A 21,298-nucleotide genomic window follows, 5' to 3' on the forward strand; every position below is an offset into this window, starting at 1 on the left:
TAGAGGCCACGAATTCAAAGGGATGAGGAGGGGCAAAAAATAGTCTAAACCATCCCTGGACATAAATCTTAAAATAGAATATCCTAATATCATAACGGAGCCTATTTGAAAATGTGGTTAGTGGTTAGCACCATCTGAACGGACAAATATTAAAACCTAACTACTTATATAATAGAATATGCTTATAGAAAAATATACCTTAACTTAACATTACTTTTTTGTGCTTTCATTCCCCTCTTTTACCTTTATTTGTTTAGAATCCTTGCTTTTTTGTAGGTTTGTTCACAAACTTGAGAAGAAAAACAAATGTGATAACTGTAACTATGCCTGCGTCAAGCCTTCGGATTTGAGGTAATTCAAAACAGTCTTGCTTAATTTTATATGCTACGGAATCAAAAAAGAATATTTTATTGATAGATATAAAGTTTTAACCAAAAACAAGTCTTTATCTTGAATTTATAAAAGAGTAACATCAGAAGTAATTAAACTTTATAAGTTATAGAATGCTTGCTAAAAGCCATATATTATATTGAATGCCATGGATGATAGTTTATATCTTTTACTTATGTCATTTCCTTTTTAGAAAACACGTTGCAGCTGTACACAAATGGAGTCGAGGCATTCTCCCCACAACTATTGACCCTGCATCTATCAATAGAAAGGGGGAACCTATCAAGGTGGAGAATTGATCCACAACCACTACTTATACCCAACTGTAAAGCCTTAAAAAATTGCATTAAAATAGGCATTATATTGTAAATTAATATTATAAAGGCTTCATATGATGGACACTCGAAAGAGATCTCCTGTTTTGTTGGACATGAAATAAAAAACTTTTCTATTGGTTATGCTTAATCCAGCTGTTTAAAAATTATGAGCTATTATTGGATTAAAAATGTGACCTTGCCGACGTTGGTCTGAAACTTTGTATATTATGTAAAAAGGACTACTATTCGCTGCGGATATAGAATAAACGTATAGGGTTGGTCAGTTTTAACACATAAAGACCGATTAATAATATGTTAGTTTTAGACAACCAGTGAAAAAAATGTACATAAAGAATGAACTTGACAAAGACTTGCTAGCTTAACCCTACCTCATTTTGGGGTAGAATACTGAAATGGAAAGTTGATCTTAAGTGTAATTGATATTAGGCCAAAGCTTACTCAAGAATAAAGAATTATAATGATGTTTTATCTAATACATGAACTTTCACGATATAACATCAAAGTGAAGTTAACCAAGTTTTGATGTGTTTTGTGTTTATTTAATTCTTTTTTATGACTGTTTTAAAGTTTTTTTCCTTTATATTTATAGAAGACTAGTGTTAAGCTTTGAGATTAAACTTAGATCGTAATAATAAAAATTAATTTTGTTTTTAAATTTAGGAATTTATTTCAATTACTTACTTTAAAGGTTGAGATTAGTATTAGATTTTTTTATGAAAAATATTAAGAATTATATTAATAAAATTCAGCTGTATTCGTGATTTCAGCTGATTTTTGGAAGCATGCTATGTAGTTTATAAGGTAGCCCCCAACCAAAATAGCTAAAATTACGAAATATGTTGTTAGAATTAATTCAGTTGTTGGCTATACCTGGATTAATTTACTTTCAAAGGTTGCCATTATGTAAAATTGAGATTTTGCACCACTTTTCGTTGTATTGTCATAATTATAATTTTTCTTGTCATTGATGTCCTATACAGATCAAATTATTTAAAAAATATAATTATGTGTATTGTATAAAAAAAGCTAAACAACGCCTTCTTAAAATGTATTTTGATTACATTTTGATTGAATAAGAATGTTATACTTAGACTTGACTTTGTATGGGAAGAAAATTAGTCCCATAGACTTTTGCCTTAGATTTTATATCGTCAAAATTTATCAGGGATTAAACGGATTAAGTATATACAAGAAAATAGTTTTCAAAAAGGGAAATAAAACTTAAGCTAAAAAATTAATTATACATTATCTAATCCTTTTCATCCCTGGAACGATAATGCCTTTCAAATTTTATTAAAGTGAAACACAAACTTATTTATCTGCACTATAATTAAGTAGTAGTACATATATTTAAATATCAATATTTAGAACCATATTTTTTTTTTTGAAATATCTATACTGAGGCACATTATTACAGAATATCAAATTACCTATGTGGTAAAATGGCCGTATGAATCTAGATATCACAAAGTTTCTGTGGATTTTCGACGCTTTAATAAACATTTCAAGTTCTACTCTAAATACAAGCCTACAAGCCAAAGGAAAAATTGTTGACTCAAAACTTGCTGTTTATTATAAAACATAGGTAAGGCTGACATATTTTGTACCCTAGGGAAAAGAGTTGGCCAGAAAAACTTGTTTACTCTTATCCATTTTAACGGGCTTTTTCTGAGATAGGCGTTTTTTTCTTAAATGATCCAGAATTACAACATGCTTATTGAGCGATAATAAGCTGAAAAGCATTTGAAATTTAAAAAAAAACATATTGGGGGTAAAATAATTTTTCTTCATATGAACCATCCCTTGTCCCTGAATCTTGTGCCATTTTTGGATTTTTATGCATAGTAATTTTATCAAAACCAATATCAAATTAACCAAAGATTTTTTGTTCAGTTCTCTTAAAATCCTAACTTTCCATTAAACAAAAATTAAGATATTTGCATTATATAGTTATTGAACATCAATATGATGTGCATATTTTAAAACTGACTTTGTAAATTATCAATCTAAGATTACCTTTTAGTACAAGTTTTTAGTTTAGCCTATGAAAGTTTTGCTGATTAAATAGTTGAAATAATATGCAATATAATCCTTCCAACATTTTAACAGGGGTGTATATTCTGCACAAGATTTATTTTTTTCCCCTGCTTCAAAATTTTTTATTTTTTTCCCCCTAGATTTTTCCTAAAAAGTAGGGGGGAAAATAGATTAATATTTAAAGAACTCTATATTTTATTTATTTTATCCCTCCTACCACACATTTTTTTAGTTTTTTTAACCAAGGAGGGGGGCGAAATGGAAAAAATGTTTTCAGTTTTCTTAATTTTTACATTTTTTTTCCCCTCCAACCACTAATTTTTTATTATTCCCCCCCCCCCCCCTTAGCAGGGGATCCCATGCAGAATATACACCCCTGCACTTTAAATAAAGTTTTTTAATCCAAGTGGGAATCTGTTGGAAAAATTAAATTGCATATTCTTTATTATAACGATAGGACTTTCATAAGATAAACTAGTTTATAAAGTAAATACTATTTTGTTAAACTTACAACATTATAACTGAAAACACGAGTGGCAATTACTATTAATGTTTAGCAACTATTGAAAACTTAAATTTTGTAAACAATCAAATGGAATATATTTTGTGTTTTAATTTTGGGCATGATTTATATTTGCCATATATTTACCAATAGCAAAAAAGCAATTTCAAAAATATTAAAGCCTTCGATAAACACAATTTTTTTAGGTATTTTCTTAAAGGAAAAATTATTGTTTAACTATTTTTCAAAAATTCTGTTGCAATTTTTATCCGTAAGACGGATAGATAGTTGAAAAGAAATTGTATGTAAAAAAAAAAGAATGTTTTTTTCCTGAATTGGCAAACGTGTTTTATTTTTGTTATAAAAGGGATGTGGGGAAGGAGTTGATTCCTAGAATTTACATATTTATCCTTCGTTTTCTCCCCAAATACAGCTTTAATCCTAAAATAAAGGACGACAACAGGCTCTACTCCAAAAGTTAAACAAATCCAGCTTTCAACTAGATCAAAATTTGAACTTTAGGACCTCGGTTTTACGGTCTTGGTCCTTTTAATTTTAAACCTTACAAAATTAATTTTTGTTCAACTATCATACCGAATTACAAAAGAATGACAGTGTATTGTAAATAACTATGAATCCACATTGTGCACACCGTATATGTGAAGCTTTATTTATACATGTATTATTGTAAAAATAACCATTATGTACTGTACATAATATTATTATTCTACTGTTTTGTCACCTTATGTCTGTGTCAGGTAATCTGTATGTAAGTTTTATTTTCTATGTTTATGTTTTAATTACTTAGATCTTTGTTAATATAGTTCTATGTTTGTCTCATTTATGTTTTATTTGTTTCAATAAATTTGTAATTATAGTTATGTATGTTTATTGTCACTAGTTCCTTCAGTGGGAATTTCATGGTATACACAATTAAAGGGGGGGTGGTGTGCCACTTTTTGAAACCAAAAGTAAAACGTGCATGATCTCAAACATGACAATATTTAAAAAAATGCAAGTGTAAAATCTTACAAGTGAAAATGTAAGGGAAATTTTTATGAAAAAAAAGTTTATCTCAGATGATTGAAAATTGTCTATTATGGCGAGAAAAGGCAAAAAAAATTCGGTGGGAAACGGCGGTTCGGTTGCAGTTTCTTCACAGTACCATACTGTTCTCCTCAAAAGCAACTGCTGTACTGAATTTTAGAGCTGTAACTCTTTTATGGGCTGAGATCATGCTAGTTTTACTTTTGGTTTCATTAAGTTTCACATCCGCCCCTTTTTAAATTCGCCCACTGCACCAACGACATGAATTTGGTCCAAGATAGTTTCTTATAAACTAGGTTTAACAAAAAAAAACGTGCTTAAATCCAGGTGTTTGTTACAACTGTCAAAAATGAGTACAATTGGCTGTTAAAAAGCCTTTTTTAGAGGCGTAGAGTTGAGGCACATATGCAGTGAGGCTTATTAAATGGCTCATAAATCTGGCGGCTGATCTAATAGATACTTAAAATATTTTAGACATTTTCTGAGCGCTACTTGAAAGTAGCTACTATTCGGGCATGCATCATAAGCAAGGTCGGAAAAAAGGGCAAATGGGATTAACAGTAACTGAAAAGGAATTCAATTAAAACTAAGAGCTACAGGACTAAAATAATTTAGCATGGCAGGAGCCGCGGGTTCACCGTCGTTACGTCACAGTTCTACATTTAAGCCCTGTAGCTCAGTTTGATTCAAGACGTTACTCCTCCGCCTATCCCCTTTGATATAGTTCAGACAAGTGCATAGTAGATGAGCATTGTTGGCTTAACAATAAGCACTTTTTCTATCTTAAATAGCAGTAGAGAAAAAACAGGCCTCTTTGAATTTTAACATTGCCGACGAACCAAGCGAGCTATCAAGTAGATGCTCATTGGGCAGCAGAATATTTTTCAAAATAAGTCCTCTATTTAAAGTAAAAAGAGTAATTCAAATTTCTTCATCAGGACGGACAGAAACTAAATTATAGAGTAGTTTTGATAGGAAGAAAATAAAAACAAAAACTACGATACTTCCATTTATTATCAAAATTTTGTAACACACCAAAATATCCATTTAAGTTACAAATTATTTCTAATACATGAATCCATCCAGTCAAGATAATTTTAATCACAAAAGTTTATTTTCTTATTTAATGTTTAAAATCCATATTAAATTAAGTCTTTAAATTGGATGGAATAAGATTATAGTTGGAATAGTTGAAAAAAGGCAAATTTTAAGTAGTTTTTTAGCAACTGAGTAAAATAAAGTAGGATGTTAATTTTAAAATGTCCGTTTTAATTATTTTTAACCCCGTTTATATAAATTTATATTATGGTGCAATTATACATATAACAAATTACAAATAATGGTGTTCTATTTATAAATTATGAAAAACATACATAAATATTATCATTAAGTATTATTTTCGGTGCAAAATCAAAAATAAATAAACTATATGCTAACATATTTATTAAACAGGCCAAATTGTTGAAATTTTTCAAGTAAAAATTAAAATTTTGGGGGAAATTTTTTTAAAAGGAATGTTTATTTTGACGTTTTTCTTTTTTACATAAAGCCGAAATTTATTTATGAAAGATGGGTTTATTTGGTTGAAATTCAAGTGAATTAAACCCTTATATTTTACTGAGTTAATAAAATTGTATTAACGCCTCTTCTTTTCGTTCTTGTTTCCCTCCTGAAATATAAGATCGATCATATTTACTAGAGGCCGTAATTCAGCAAATTAATTCCAGTTAAAATTGCGTAATGTTAGCGACAGCGTAAAATTTATTTTGTGGTGTAACTAAAGGGAAGTGGATAAACAAGGGGGGAGGGAAGTGGATAAACATTGGGGGGGGAAGTGGAATTGGGGGGAAATTTTCAATTATGATCATGGTCCTTTGTCCCTGATATTTACATTCTACAGAATAAGATTTTAATTTAAATAATAAAAATAAACATTTCTTGACAATTGAGCGTTTGTAAGCTAAACACAAAAAACGTCAGTCTGATCCAAATCATTCCTCCCTCCCCCTCACCCTTTTTCTAACTATGAAAGTTACATTCCCTCATAAGTGTCGTTCAGTTGAATTTTTTAAAGAACTTTCTTTGTTTAAAATTAACAAAAGTTTGTCATGAACGTAAAAAAAAATTCTTATCTTTAATTAAAAAATCAGGGACTAACAATATTAAAATAATCTACCATAAATTAAAATAAAATTTCAGAACAATGATTTTCACTTAATAACAATTATACTGTACAAGTTAATAGAGCATTACAGACCGACATACTTGTAAAATAGTTTCGCTAATAAAAAAAATTCTCGAATTCATTCGAATCCGTTGGATAGGAACCGGTTCTCATCCATACGAAAAAACTATGTCTAGCATCGTATCATATCCAGCTTTCTACGAATATAAAAACTGGTTTTAATTTTATAATTGTACATTCTATATCCGCGGCGGAAAGCTGTTTATAATACGTTGCGAGAAATAACTATTCTTATCTTTGTCAAATAAAATTTCATAAAAACCTGTTTGTTATCCTATATATGAAGCAAAAATAGAAAAATACGTTAATTAAATATAAGATTAATAAAAAACAAAGATTACAACATTCATAAGAGCAAAAATGAAACAAATCCGACAAACGAACATTAATAACAGTGATGTATCAAAAAATACGTTAAATATATCCTAAAATTATTAAAGTGCAGGATAGTTAATTTTGACATAAGGGGGGGGGGGCGTAATGACATAAGCTCTAAAACCGTGAGCAAAATGGTCTAAATATTGAGCTAGACCCTTCAAACTTGGTATATAAGCCTAGTCCTATAGGTATTACATCTAAATGGCAAAAAAATCCAAAATTTTTTATTTTTAGGTTAGGTTAGGTAAGAAAAACCCTGCGGAAATGGGGTTTTTAAGGCTTTTTTTGGTCTATTTTGATGTGGAAACTTGCCTTAAATTGTTTTCTCTTAGGGTTTTAACTTAAATACACTGTATCTATTCATATGGACATTATTGAAGATGATTCAGCAAGTCGGGGACCGACCCCAGGGGGCTAGGTGGGTGGCCCGCAGGGGTTAAGATCATTTTTCCCAATATATTTGTTGTGATACATCAAATTATAGGTTTTTTAGGTCAAGGAACTCAAATTCAGAGCTAAAATAAGCATTAGACTAATCTGAAGCTAGCCCCAGCGGGCTAGGTTGGTGGCCCGCAGGGGTTAAGTGCATTTTTTCTAATATTTATCTTGTTATATATCAAACTATAGGTTTTTTAGGTCAAGAAACTCAAATTCTGAACGAAAATTAGCATTAGACTGACCTGAAGCTAACCCCCCCGGGATAGGTTGGTTTTCTGCAGGGCTTAAGAGCATTTACCTAACCTAACCTAGAAACTTACTTATATTTTCTCAGGTTTTTTTTCTTGAATAAACTGTGTCTATTAATGAAGACTTTATTTAAGATGATCCAGCAAGTCGGGGACAGACCCCAGCGGGCTAGGTGGGTGGCCCACAGGGGTTAAGTGCATTTTTTCCAATATATATGTTGCGATACATCAAATTATAAGTTTTTTAGGTCAGTTAACTCAAATTCAGAGCTAGAATTAGCAAAAGACTAATCTGAAACTAGCCCCAGCGGGCTAGGTTGGTGGCCCACAGGGGTTAAATACATTATTTCCAATATAGATCTTGTTCTATATCAAAATAAAGGTTTTTAAGGTCAAGAAACTCAAATTCAGAGCTAAAATTGGCATAAGACTTACCTGAAGCTAACCCCTGCGGGCTAGGTAGATTTTCCACAGGGCTTATGTGCATTTTACCTAACCTAACCTAGAAACTTACTTATTCTTTTTTGTTTTTTTCCTTGAATAAACTGTGTCTATTAATGAGGACATTATTTTAGATAATCCAGCAAGTTGGGGACCGACCCCAGCGGGCTAGGTGGGTGGCCCACAGGGGTGTAGTGCATTTTTTCTAAAGTATGTGTTGTCATACATCAAATTATAGGTTTTTTATGTCAAGAAATTCAAGTTCAGAGCTATTTTAAGCATTAGACTGACCTAAGGCTAACCCCCGCGGATTAGGTGGGTGGCCTGCAGGGGTAAATTTTCCAAATTATGTGTTATACATCAAACTATAGGTTTTTAAAGTCAATTTGGAGCTAAAAAAAACACAATAGCAACCTGATGCTAGTTTTTTCGTGGTATGTGGTATACATTAAATTAAAAAATTGTATCCTATTAGCATATTAAATTCTTCCACCGCTAACATTGTACTATCAAAATTTAAATTCTTTCAAATATATGCCATATAAATGTAGTTTAACCAATTAACCAGGAAAAAATATGCAGTTCACTAAATTAAGTTCAAATGCATTTTGTGAAACTACCCCTTTGAATTTCTGGATCTAAAAAACCTATAATTTTATGTATGACAACTAAAAATGCACTTAACCCCTGCGGGCCACGCACCTAGCCTGCTGGGGTCTTAAATCTTAAATAATGTTCTAATAAATAGACACAGTTTATTCCAGAAAAAAACCATAAAAAAACAAGTAAGGTTCTAGGTTAGGTTAGGTAAAATGCACTTAAGACTTGCAGGCAACCCACCTAGCCCGCTGGGGCTAGCTTCAGATTAGTCTGATGCTTTTATTAGCTGTAAATTTGAGTTTCTTGACCTTAAAAACCTATAGTTGGATGTATGACAACACATACTTTAAAAAAAATGCATTTAACCCCTGAGGGACACCCACCTAGCCCGCTGGGGTCGGTCTTCGACTTGCTGGATCATCTGAAATAAGGTCCTCATGAATGGACAGTTTAAAAAAAAATATTAAACGTAAGTTTCTAGGTTAGGTTAGGTAAAATGCACTTAAGCCCTGTGGGCTACCTATCTAGCCCGCTGGGGTTAGCTTCAGATTAGTCTAATGCTTATTTCAGCTCTGAATTTGAGTTCTTTGACCTAAAAAACCTATAATTGGATTTATCACAACATATATATTGAGGAAAATGCACTTAACCCCTGCGGGCCACCCACCTAGCCCGCTGGGGTCGGTCCCCGACTTGCTGGATCATCTTAAATAAAGTCTTCATTAATAGACACAGTTTATTCATAAGGTCCTCATGAATGGACAGTTTATTCTAGAAAAAAACCTAAAAAAAATAATAAGTGTAAGTTTCTAGGTTAGCTTAGGTAAAATGCACTTTAGCCCTGTGGGCAACCCAGCTAGCCCGCTGGGGTTAGCTTCAGATTATTATAATGCTTATTTTAGCTCTGAATTTGAGTTCTTTGACCTAAAAAACATATCATTTGATGTATCACATCATATATATTGGGGAAAATGCACTTAACCCCTGCGGGCCACCCACCTAGCCCGCTGGGGTCGGTCCCCGACTTGCTGGATCATCTTAAATAAAGTCTTCATTAATAGACACAGTTTATTCAAGAAAGAAACCTGTAAAAATATAAGTAAGTTTCTAGGTTAGGTTATGTAAATGCTCTTAAGCCCTGCAGAAACCCAACCTAGCCCGGGGGGGTTAGCTTCAGGTCAGTCTAATGCTAATTTTCGCTCAGAATTTGAGTTTCTTGACCTAAAAAACCTATAGTTTGATATATAACAAGATAAATATTAGAAAAAATGCACTTAACCCCTGCGGGCCACTTGCACTTAACCCCTGTGGGCCACCAACCTAGCCCGCTGGGGCTTTGATATATAACAAGATAAATATTAGAAAAAATGCACTTAACCCCTGCGGGCCACCAACCTAGCCCGCTGGGGCTAGCTTCAGATTAGTCTAATTCTTATTTTAGCTCTGAATTTGAGTTTCTTGACCTAAAAAACCTATAATTTGATGTATCACAACAAATATATTGGGAAAAATGAACTTAACCCCTGCGGGCCACCCACCTAGCCCCCTGGGGTCGGTCCCCGAATTGCAGAATCATCTTAAATAATGTCCATATGAATAGATACAGTGTATTTAAGTTAAAACCCTAAGAGAAAACAATTTAAGGCAAGTTTCCACATCAAAATAGACCAAAAAAAGCCTAAAAACCCCATTTCCGCAGGGTTTTTCTTACCTAACCTAACCTAAAAATAAAATTTTTTGGATTTTTTTGCCATTTAGATGTAATACCTATAGGACTAGGCTTATATACCAAGTTTGAAGGGTCTAGCTCAATATTTAGACCATTTTGCTCACGGTTTAAGAGCTTATGTCATTACGCCCCCCCCCCCCCTTACATTTGATTTATTAAAAGTGAAACAATGTCACTACTACTGACCTTCTGCATGAGAAGAATGAGAACCTTTCTGAAGATCTGAACAAAATCAATGAACAGGTCCAGGGAATGGGCAACAAAGTCCTTGTCTCCACGTCTTGCCTGAAATTTGTGTCACAGGTAAAAATATAATGGTCGTATATAAAATAAATAAAATTGATAATAAGAGAAGAGGTCTCATCCCTGCATGAGCTTTACCCTATACCCAATGTAAATGGAGGGGGGGGGGGGATTATATTTTAGAAATTTTAAGGAAAGCCGCAATTTAACCTAGGCAATTTTTGACAAAGAGTAACTTTAGTTAGAGTAATATTTAATTATGTCTCTTTAGCTTAAAACGATTAATTAAAGGAGAGGGGGATTTTCTATTACCCCTTGGGGCGAAGCAAATAGTACTGCTTAAAGTAACAAATGTTTACTATGCTAAAATAAGATTTGTAATTTGCCAATTAACAAAGAATGAAAAATATTACACAACATTATAACTTAATCATCCGTAAATTTTTAGAACTACTTAATGAGTAATATATAAGATAAAACAATCAAAATAGATTTTTCATTATAAATTCATTGTGATAAATGAGATTACCACTTATAAAGATTTGAATTACTGGTGGAAAAGTTTAAACATTATTAGTTTTTACACCCCATTCAAGATTCAATAAGAACGTAATCCAACGTATCAGAGAATATGCTTTAAAAACTTGAGTCATAAACTTTCGAGTTCATTTGATATACAATGCTTCTATAACCCTCTGCGCAATCAAGGAAACTAGGAGAGCACTAAATAACCTGAACAAAATTATTTAATACAAAACAGAACAAAGCATTTGGTCAAAACATTTTAGAAGGCTTAGGAAGTATAGCTATAACTACTAACTATACTGTCTTATACTATACTTAATAAAAAATTACCTTCTCAATAATAACTTGTGTATCAAACATGATAAATCCACAGAAAATGGCCAGACCGAGGTAGAGATGAGCCTAAAAATAAATATTAATTATTATATTTTTAGTAAGTACAGCCATTAAGCTAACTTTATACAGTGAACTATTGTGATTTTCTTCCATTTACAAGTCCCTCTATCTTAATAAAGTTACTGATAAGTATACCTAAAACAAAACATCTTGAATATTTTCCAGCAGTGTCATTTCCAAAACTTTGGAATAACTTGAGAAATGAAATAAGGCTTTCAGACTCTGTAAAGAAATCATTGTCCATGATTAAAAAAGATCATCTTTTAAATTATAAATCATTTCATTGCAACAAAAGAAAATGCTTTTCCTGTAAGAAATAAAATCTGTACCAACTTCTGTAACTGTAAATAGTTATTTAGTCAACCCACTTAATCATTGATCTATTAAATTCGTGTAAATATCTTTATATAATAAATAATTTTTGTAATTTCTGGCTATAAATAAAATGATAAATGAAATCAATTAAAGGGGTAAATTTACGGCCTACTCCAAGGCTTAATTACTCCTTGCTATGCAATTTTTAAATTATGATTTTATATGTATATTTAATAATTTAAATGTATTGCATTAGTTAATAAATTCTATTCTATTCTATAAATAAATAAAGCCTTATAAATGAATACCTAGTGTTAAGAATATTAAGATATGAAATTGATTAGATAGGTAGATCTGAAAAATTAGCTTTAGATTCTTTGGTAAAATGATTCTCGAAATAACAGTATTGTCGTCGATTACCTTAGGTTTAAAATTAAATGAGGTAACAAAAAAAGGTGTATTTTTGTTATCTAACTGGATTTAAGAATTCCATTTTTATATCCACTTCCCCTTTGTTACATCCCCAAAAATAAATCTACGTCAACAGAATAACCAAATTTTAAGAAAGCTAGGTAAAGTTTAATTAAATCACTTCCACTACTAAACTTATATTTTATTTAACGTATAATAACATCCAAAATTAAGGATTGATTAATCCATTTATAAATATATCATACCTGGAACAAAAGTTGTGATCTGAAAAAGATGTTCATAAGGCCGAGAAACATGAGGGTGGAGAGTCCAGAGACAAGGGTACCTCCCAGATATAGATACTGAAAAAGAACAAGAAATTGATAAACATTTTTGGAATTTGTCACAAAGAAACACAAAAAAATTGTAACTATAGTTTGAAGTAAAACACTATTAAAACAACATATCTTATTCAGGATTTAATCACGACATAGATGTGCAATGAGCTGAATAAAATTATACTCAGTATTTATAAATCACCTTTCAGATAAATAACAAATATGTACCTACCTACGCTAAAGTGGGTTTACAATTTTATCAATAAAAGAGGAGAAAATGTAATGTTTTTTTGATATAAAACAATATCAATAGGTATTGACTTTAAATAGAACAAAACATTCCAAAAGATAAAAATAAATATTAGGTATTGGTAATCAGAGCTTGGTAATACACACATCTTAAAAATTTAATTATATGAATACCTAATATAAAATAATGAATAGTACCTGTCCACTGGGGGCCACCAGAGCAGCACCTGTGAAGCTGGCAAAGACAACGCTGGTAAGGAGGAGGGCGGAGGGAATAATGCTGGGGTCAATCATGATGGCGATGTCGAGCAGGGGACCAAGACCCAGACCAGTCAGGAAAGCGAAGCCGAGCATCATACCGAATCTGGTGGATCTTAAGAAAAAAGTGTGGGTAATTTAAATTTTGAATTCTGCCACAAAATTCTATGAACAAAATTAGGGTAAATGATAAATAAGAAGTCAACTTCTTTTCTGCAAAAACTCAGTCTACTTATAACACTGCGCTACATGATGACTTAATTGTCCTTGTTCACTATACTTTGTATTAAAGATAATAATATATTATTGAAGTATTAAACTTACTATACCTGTTTTTTCCATTGTCTGGGTAAGCGTACAGGCCAAAGGCCAATCCTAGGCCAAGCAGTGAAAACAAAATGCCACCTCCCTAAAAAAGAAAAAAATCTAAATACATTTAATACATTTTTATAGATATTTGTTGAACCATGAAAATTTTTTATCTCTGTAATCTGAAGTATGATGAAATGGTGATAAGTCTCATAAGTAAACTTATTGCCATTTACAAATAAGGTAAGGTCATATCGGGATATCTTTATGTTTAGATAATTGACTGTAAATTACACTAGTACCCAAAGTTTTACAACTACGTTATCTTATTAGTGAGCTTAAAATTTGTTTGGTTCTTTTTATTAATTTTAATCAGTTTTAAACTGATCAATTGATACTCATAATCCAAAGGAGGGGTAAAATTATGAGGGATGTATTCTTATCCTTTAGGATCCATGACATTACTATTTTTTATATTCTTGATAAATGTTATTTCAATGTTGTTCTTTGTCTTATAAAAAACCGCATTTTTCTACCTGGAGAAGGTTGGTGTAAAGATGGACATAGCTGCCGAGTGCTGCAGTCATGATTGACATTGTCAGGGTGGCGTACACATTCTTCAGGTGGGAGCGAACCTGGGGCTCACTAAAAATAAATATTTTATCTTGATCTACATATCTGAGATGGGATATGTTTGTCTGTCCAAAAAATCTGAGAACAGGCCGACTTAGGTATTATCTTTAAATTCCACAAAATATTTGACAATTTATATAAATAAATATATATAAATATTAAACCTCAAAAAAACATGTCTTAGGGAAGCCTCATATTGGGTTAAATAAGTAAAGTGTTTTTAAATTAAAAGGGGTAGTTTCACGAGATGCATTTGAACTTAATTTAGTGAACCGCATATTTTTTGCTACTTAATGGGTCAAGCTATATTTATATGGCATATATTTGAAAGAATTTCAATTTTCTACCACGTAGTTTTTAAAATATCAAGACTTGAAAATCGTCTTTTTGTGATATATGCAATTTAAAAGACGATTTTCAAGTCTTGATATTTTAAAAACTACGTGGTAGAAAATTAAAATTCTTTCAAATATATGCCATATAAATGTAGTTTAACCAATTAACCAGGAAAAAATATGCGGTTCACTAAATTAAGTTCAAATGCCTTTCGTGAAACTACCCCTTTAAGGGGATTTTATAAAGTCTAAGATTATCTTGAAGGTCAACTTTTATTCAAACGTTTTAAAATGTCAAAATGTATAGGTACGTAGGTATTGACCGAAAAATAAGTAATATATTCATTTGTCCAAATGTAAACGATTACGCGCAATTACTTTAAATAGGATGTAAGGATAATATGTAAAAAAAAAAACTTCTTACAATTTATAATTGAATGATCTGAAGAAATTCTCAACTGAAACTGTCATTTTGTAATTTATTTAACTTAAGATTTTCTCTAAAAAAATTAAACATAAGAATTTAACGAAATAATGATAAAATCAAGTGTAATATGAAACCAAAATATTTTCAAAAATAAAATAAAAACAACCTGACCATTTTACATATAACAATTTGACATTGAACTCAAATAAAAAATAATTAAAAATTTATGACTTTCTTTTTTTGATATATTAAACATTAAATGCAAATGTTTTATTATTCATGTACATTAATTATTAATAAATTGATTAAAAAACAAATTTGTTATCACTGTTTCATGGCTTCATGAATGATGAAATTCTTATCAAATAATTCTAGAATTTTAATAATTCCACAGCTAGGCTTGGCTAGGTTGACGTGTTATTTGTTTAAGAAGCAGACAGGTTATAGAAGACGAGCTTTATGGCTTCTAGCTAACTGAGGCGTAATTTTATACTATTTTTTCTCTATATATTTATTCCCTTTATAAACATTATTTTCAACTTGTGTTTTGGAAATCTTTTAATGTCTCATATATATTCTTAGAAATAAAGAAATATCATAAAATGATTTTTTGTCATCGAAATAGTTAAATTTTTGTAAAAAATTAGTCATTTTAGCCCTTTTTCTTGTGAGGACTTTTAAGAAAGCAGAAAGTGTCGCCCTTTATAAAACAAGCTTAACAAAAACTTTAAAATAATAAAAATATTTTTTTTTTAGAAATCTTTATTACAATTTTCAATCTTTGATTTTATTGAATAATATTTAAATTAATCCAATTTTTAGAATAGTGTTATATAATATAAATAAAACTCAAAATAAAAAGGTTGTACACCTTGTTCTTTTGTTATTGTTTTTCCCCTTCTCCCTTTTTCTCTCGTATAACCTCCCTCCTAATATTTCCCTTTTTATAATTATTTTCTGCTTCCAACTCAAAAATATTTACGTTCGTTAAGAGAAGAAATTAAATGCACTCTCCATGGAGGGACGTACGGACGAACAGATTTGTGTGGACGGATGGACCTTGTGTCGAGGGGTGGGATAGGACAAATAAGAGAAGCGAGACAAGAGGAGGGGAAGGAATTTAAGATAGACTCGACGAATAGTTTGAAAAGAGAAGTTTAGAAGCAGACGAACATTTATTATGGAATTAATACACAAAAAGAATCATTTTAATATAGTACTAAGTACATGTACTATCTTTAAGAATGGTAATGAAATTCGGAGTATTTTTGAATACATATTTTGTTGTAAGTCAATCTTTATAATCTTTTAATAGTTGCACACTGGTAGTTAATACGCGAAAAAGTGTTTTTTAGTTAATTTTTGTGTAAATATGTCTTTCTTATTTAGATTTTGTTGTCATCTAATATTTTGTTAAAAATAATATTAATTGATAAAAAATTTATTTTTATAGGTGGTAACAATGCTAGAAATTATTCATCTTTAAGATCCCCCTTTTACAGAATCTGTAAATTTTTTAATCAATTGTTATATAGTTGCTGAATATCTCTTTAACGGCTTCAATTGCACTATCCATTAAATCTTTTGATCGGGCAAGTTATCTCATCAAAATATTGATAAATAATGATCTTCAAGAATAAAATAAAATGCCACTAGAAAGAGTTAACATTGTTTGGTTCCGTAACGGACTTCGTCTGCACGACAGTGGACCTCTACACAAGGCTTCAGAGGAACAGGAGGTAAATTAGTCCAAGTACAATTAATTTTTTGATACCTTTAAGAAATTTCCTATTTTATTTATAAATTTTTTATCCGGTCTTATTAATAGTTTCAGAATTATTTGTTAGAATTTGATGTATTTCTATTGATTTTATATAAAAGTAACACAATTTCAGTCTGTCTATCTGTGTGTCAGTAATTGATATGTTGCTAACCACTGGACCGATATGGTTCTCCCTTACAGTAAAGCTTCTTACAGGTCAAGGGAAGGTTTAGAACATTTTTGGGGGAGGGTAGCTCAACCCTCGAAAGAGATTCTCTCCCCCACTTCCTTTAAGTGCCCCTAGGGATTCTTTAGGGATGTAACATCTAGTTTAAAATATTAATTTGAAGTTTTTGATAAAGGTAAAGGTGTTGCCAATCTTCATTTTTGATGGAGAGACTCCCTACACCAAGAATGGGGGTTACAACAAGATTGAGTTTATGTTGGAATGTCTCCATGATCTTAATGATCAGCTGACTGCTGTGGATGCCAGACTTTATTGCATACCGTAAGTTTTATTTTTAGAGACAAAGCATTTTTATGTTTATGAAAAGTCTAGCGTCTTTAATTATCAGATTATTTAAGTAAAGCATAATCTATAAATCAATTTAGGTCTGTTTTAAAATTATTTTGTGGTTTTGCTTTAGGATTTTCATAGAATAAAAAGAGGAAACAATATTCTGAACATCCATCCCCTTGAAATGACGATGGAACCAACCACAAAACCTCCAACTTATTAATAATTTAAAAAGGGAGATGCTTTAGTACTCCCTCCCCCCCCCCCCCCTGAGGGTTTAACCAAGCAGTAATTTCCTTACACATGTTTATCTTTAGATTGCATAAAATTATCATTTAAAAATTATGGATTTTACGGGATCCATTTATTGATTCAATATATTATTAGAATAGTACAAAATTTTATGTTCTTTATGCTATACTATAATTAAATTCAATCCTTAATTCTATTAAATTATTCCTCTTAACTTAATGTCAACCTAATTGATTGCTAATTTCATCTGTAATTTATGTATTATTTTTTCTTCAAAATAAGAGATGTTTTTCCTAAAATTTTTAATATTAATTTAGAGGAAACTCCACAGAAGTATTCAGACAGCTAAGCAAAAAGTTCAAAATTGAAAAGATTTGTTTTGACCAGGTATTTACTTTTTTTCATGTGCTTCGCGCTCTTTTTATCTATTCTATAATGTACATTTTATATTTATTTAAATACCTATAATTTTTTTAAAGCCAATTTCTATTTTGATTTTGTTAATTCTTAGAAATTTTATTATGGTCATGATTCTCATTTAAGGACCCAGAACCATTCTGGCTTGAAAGGGACAACTCGGTCAAAAACTTCTGCGCAACCCACATGGTAAATATATAATTTTAATCTTACTAAAAAAACAATGTCCTGCTCTTATTGTTTAGTTAGAGATAAAAATCTTTTGTTTTTCTTTAAATGCCCTTTAAAGGGTTTAAAGTACATTTGGTTTCAAGTATAATAAGATGACCTTTAAACAAAATCCTATATTAAAAAAAATTCTACCCTATGGCTTTTCCTTGACGTGTGGATAGGGATGGACTTGCTTAATGTCTAAAACCAATAGGTACAGAACTTACCTAAAAATGTAGTGCTATTGTCCAGTCGACCTTTTTGTTTAGACAAATACAACTTCCTACTCTATGGTCAATACCGAAGTCTTATCAAAAAAGGTTTGAAATATTTTTCTTTTTTTTTACAGATTGAGGTTGAGGAAACAATAGGAGCAACCCTCTGGGACCCCCTGGAAATAATAGAGGCCAACGGAGGAACCCCGCCCCTAACCTACACACACTTCTGTCATGTTACCAGTGCTCTTGGTCCTCCACCAAGGTAGGCGAAGGTTTATTTAAGAATTTCAATTGTTGACAAAAAATGTATAAATAAAAAATATGTATAATTTTTTGTTTTGTTTGATTGTAAATTTAGCATTTATCAAAATGTAGTCAGAAACATCTAAAGAGGTACTTAATATTTAATAATATAGATTAACCCACGACCGTGGCTCAACAGGTAGCTCATCCGCTCGTCATCGGGAAGGTGGGAAGTTTCCATAATATTTATCATCAAACATATTGAATAACAAATTCTGAATATAGTATACCATATAAAAACTATATTTTTGTAGATTTTTAAATATCATTAGTATTTTAATTAATTTTTCCACAATTAAACATAAGACTTATACAAAATAAGATTTTAAATCCTAATGTAATTCAACTCACATTTATATAATAGATTTTAGATGTACTATTAAAGAAGATTTTAATTCTGAAGGAACTTTTTTTAATGCTTTTATGTTTATAACCTAATCCCTTCTCGCATAGTATTCTTAATATACAAGTTGGGCAAATCTCTTATTGCAAACAACAAAAGATTCATGAACATAGGGATAGATAAATTAAGCTGGTTAGATAATCATGTATTTCCTTTCTATTTGACAGCCATTTATTGGTCATTTGGGACTTGTATCGTATCCCTGAAAGGCTTAAATTTTGAAGGAAATCAAACTACAATAAAATAATAGGTACCCTTTTTTATACATGTGATATATATTTCAATTGTATAAAGTATAACGTTTTTTTTTTGATATATTTGTTAAGAAAAACAGTAGGTAGGTAAAGCGAACGTTTCAGATTTTTTCTTGGAAGTTTAGTATCCCTAATGATAGGTTTTAGTCGTTTTTTGTTAAGAGAAGATTTAGCACAGAGAAAACCTTCTTTTTAGAAATGTAAACATTGTTTTAGGCCATACAATGATTTGGATTTGACTACAATCAACTTTCTGGAGCTTGATGAAGATGTGATGCGGGATCTCAAATTTTATCCTTCAATTCCGACGCCAGGAAACAGATTTAATCATTTATGTAAAATTTAAAGCAATAGGTTCTGTTTTGTTAAGCTTTTTTCTTTAGAGTGAATTGGAGCTGATGAATCTTTTTGCCAAATTTACCTTGTTTTTCCTGCAATAACCTTCTTTAATAATGTTGGCTTTTGTATCTTATACATAAAGGTTACAACTCTCAATTTCATAGTAACAGACATAGTGAGAGAAACAAAGCTCTGTAGAACACGCTTTGTGTGGTATAGAAGAAGCATTAGACATACAAAAACAGTTAAATCCCAACTTTAAGTTATGTTGTATTAATAATTATTTTAAATTTAGCTTCTAGTACATTTATTCTTCAATACTCGCATAGTACATTTTATTTTTAATCATAGGGAAAATAGAAAATAAAAAGGACGCTAACATCCATCAAGTAATAAATCACAAAACAAAAAATTCATATTTGCAGGATTAAAATTTAAGAGGTTTATCTGTCATAGCATCAGAGAAAAAAAAAACATTTTCCCAATAAACATTTGATGTCTTACAAAGCATTACACACAGACCAACATTCCGATTAAGTTATAGAGTAGATTTTTAAAAATAGCTATCTCTAATAGCAACCTAGCTTTGCTACCAAATATGATTATTAAAGAGAAAGAGAGAAAATTGTATGAAGAGGTTTCGACTTATACAATAAAAATTTTGAGAGAGAGAAAGGAATATGTTGTGATTCGAAGGGATAAGACACTGGACAAATAACTGATGCATCCCCCTCCTTATGATAAGCAAAATTATCCTCTATTAAGGACACCATTTTTAGTGGACACTTAATTTTAAACACAACTGAATAAAGATTACCTACACTCCCTAAAAGTCTAAAGGCCATAATTTATAAAAAATTAAGTGGGCCAGTATACTTACGTTCCAATGTCTCCTCCCTCTCTGGGTATTTGAGGTTATATAAAACCTCTTCAATTCACGTTTGTTATATTTTCGGAGGACACGTGACGTAAGTTGAGTTGCAGAGCTCGCATATGTGAATACAATGTAGCTAAATGTAAAATAGCAACGTAAATTCATGGATTTAATCTTCAATACTAGATTGAATGCATACAATATTTCTTTTCTACTATTTATATAAAGTAGAATGATGTCTGTCTGTCTCTCTATTTGTTCGGATGAAGATTCTGCTAACCACTCAAAATTCTGCTTTTCAGGGAACGTCCCTTTGAGTAATTTGAGCCCCCATCCCCACAATTCACTGATCGCGAAGCTATTTTTGTATGTCATGATAATAGGCTTTTCTTGATGAAAAGAATAATTGTCTAAAGCTTATTCAGATAGTTTTATGCTATTTCGGGCATTATATATTTGGCTTTAATTATGTATTTATTACAATAATTGTTAAGTTTGGTATTTTTATTCACAGTTTTGTGCGTGCACTTATTTTGCAAGCGGCGGTTCTTGCTCTCTCTCTCGTAAAAAATCTTTTTCCTCCTCCATAATACACCAACACATTCTATGAAAATGTATTTTATAAACTTAGCAATAACTTAATTCTATATTTGTCGGATTATTAACAAAATGTCTTTATCATACAAGCTTTAACATTTCAAAAACAGGATAACTGTCGGTATGTTGGAAAACATCTCGCTAACCTCTGGCCCGATATGGATCTTCTTTTCAGTGGAGCTTCTTATAAATGTTTTCCTATTACTAAATCGCCACATTAAACAAAAAAATCCGCCACATCTATTTTTCTTTCTTTTTTAAAGTAACATGGGAATTAAGGGGTCGACTACCCCCCCCCCCCCCTTCCTTTCCCTCAAGAA

At 31.0% G+C, this 21,298-nt stretch overlaps 3 protein-coding genes and 1 long non-coding RNA gene across 11 annotated transcripts in view; 3 read left to right on the forward strand and 1 right to left on the reverse strand.

Moving 5' to 3' along the window:
• Window positions 1–1,353, forward strand: part of LOC145330242 (uncharacterized) — an 8,536-nt gene extending 7,183 nt beyond the window's left edge. For all 3 annotated transcript variants that reach the window (XM_080174866.1, XM_080174872.1, XM_080174879.1), the window contains exons 13-14: window positions 277–351; window positions 584–1,353. In XM_080174866.1, coding sequence (XP_080030992.1) covers window positions 277–351; window positions 584–689 — 181 coding nt within the window. In that variant the 3' untranslated portion in view covers window positions 690–1,353. The remainder of the gene's footprint in view (window positions 1–276; window positions 352–583) is intronic.
• A 1,921-nt stretch (window positions 1,354–3,274) lies between these two features.
• Window positions 3,275–4,144, forward strand: LOC145330327 (uncharacterized). Its single transcript, XR_013883374.1, has 2 exons — window positions 3,275–3,538; window positions 3,875–4,144. It is a non-coding gene; the product is annotated as an uncharacterized LOC145330327 (long non-coding RNA).
• A 1,166-nt stretch (window positions 4,145–5,310) lies between these two features.
• On the reverse strand, window positions 5,311–14,978 carry BI-1 (Bax Inhibitor-1). Its single transcript, XM_080174972.1, has 8 exons — window positions 14,830–14,978; window positions 13,974–14,082; window positions 13,458–13,537; window positions 13,069–13,243; window positions 12,550–12,645; window positions 11,492–11,563; window positions 10,580–10,678; window positions 5,311–5,983 (listed from the first exon to the last, which is right to left on the reverse strand). The coding sequence occupies exons 1-8, from the start codon at window positions 14,874–14,876 to the stop codon at window positions 5,951–5,953; spliced, it is 711 nt and encodes a 236-aa protein (XP_080031098.1). The 5' UTR covers window positions 14,877–14,978; the 3' UTR covers window positions 5,311–5,950.
• Window positions 14,979–15,818: 840 nt separating this feature from the next.
• Window positions 15,819–21,298, forward strand: part of cry (circadian regulator cryptochrome) — a 28,631-nt gene continuing 23,151 nt past the window's right edge. For 4 of the 6 annotated variants that reach the window (XR_013883375.1, XR_013883376.1, XM_080175006.1 and 1 more), the window contains exons 1-4: window positions 15,819–16,571; window positions 16,957–17,102; window positions 17,681–17,750; window positions 17,907–17,969. Coding sequence is in view for 3 of the 6 variants with exons in the window: in XM_080175006.1 (XP_080031132.1) it covers window positions 16,479–16,571; window positions 16,957–17,102; window positions 17,681–17,750; window positions 17,907–17,969 (372 nt within the window). In the remaining 3 variants the exon portion in view is untranslated. Of the gene's footprint in view, window positions 16,572–16,956; window positions 17,103–17,680; window positions 17,751–17,906; window positions 17,970–18,339; window positions 18,471–19,384; window positions 19,478–21,298 lie in introns of all 6 variants that reach the window. The other 2 variants (XR_013883377.1, XM_080175021.1) reach the window with 1 other exon arrangement.

Source organism: Acartia tonsa, chromosome 1 (genome assembly GCF_053477335.1).
Source record: "Acartia tonsa isolate MP-2025a chromosome 1, ASM5347733v1, whole genome shotgun sequence".
NCBI lineage: Eukaryota > Metazoa > Arthropoda > Copepoda > Calanoida > Acartiidae > Acartia > Acartia tonsa.

What these genes read in the sequence shown, in the direction of transcription:
- BI-1 (XM_080174972.1), bottom strand. Translation starts at nt 14,876, where the DNA reads ATGACAGTTTCAGTTGAGAATTTCTTCAGATCATTCAATTATAAATT. An exon ending in TGGTGGCCCCCAGTGGACAG is followed by an intron (nt 12,646 to 13,068) that starts GTACTATTCATT and finishes GTTCTTTTTCAG; the next exon opens with TATCTATATCTGGGAGGTAC. An exon ending in TCATTCTTCTCATGCAGAAG is followed by an intron (nt 5,984 to 10,579) that starts GTCAGTAGTAGT and finishes CTTATATTTCAG; the next exon opens with GAGGGAAACAAGAACGAAAA.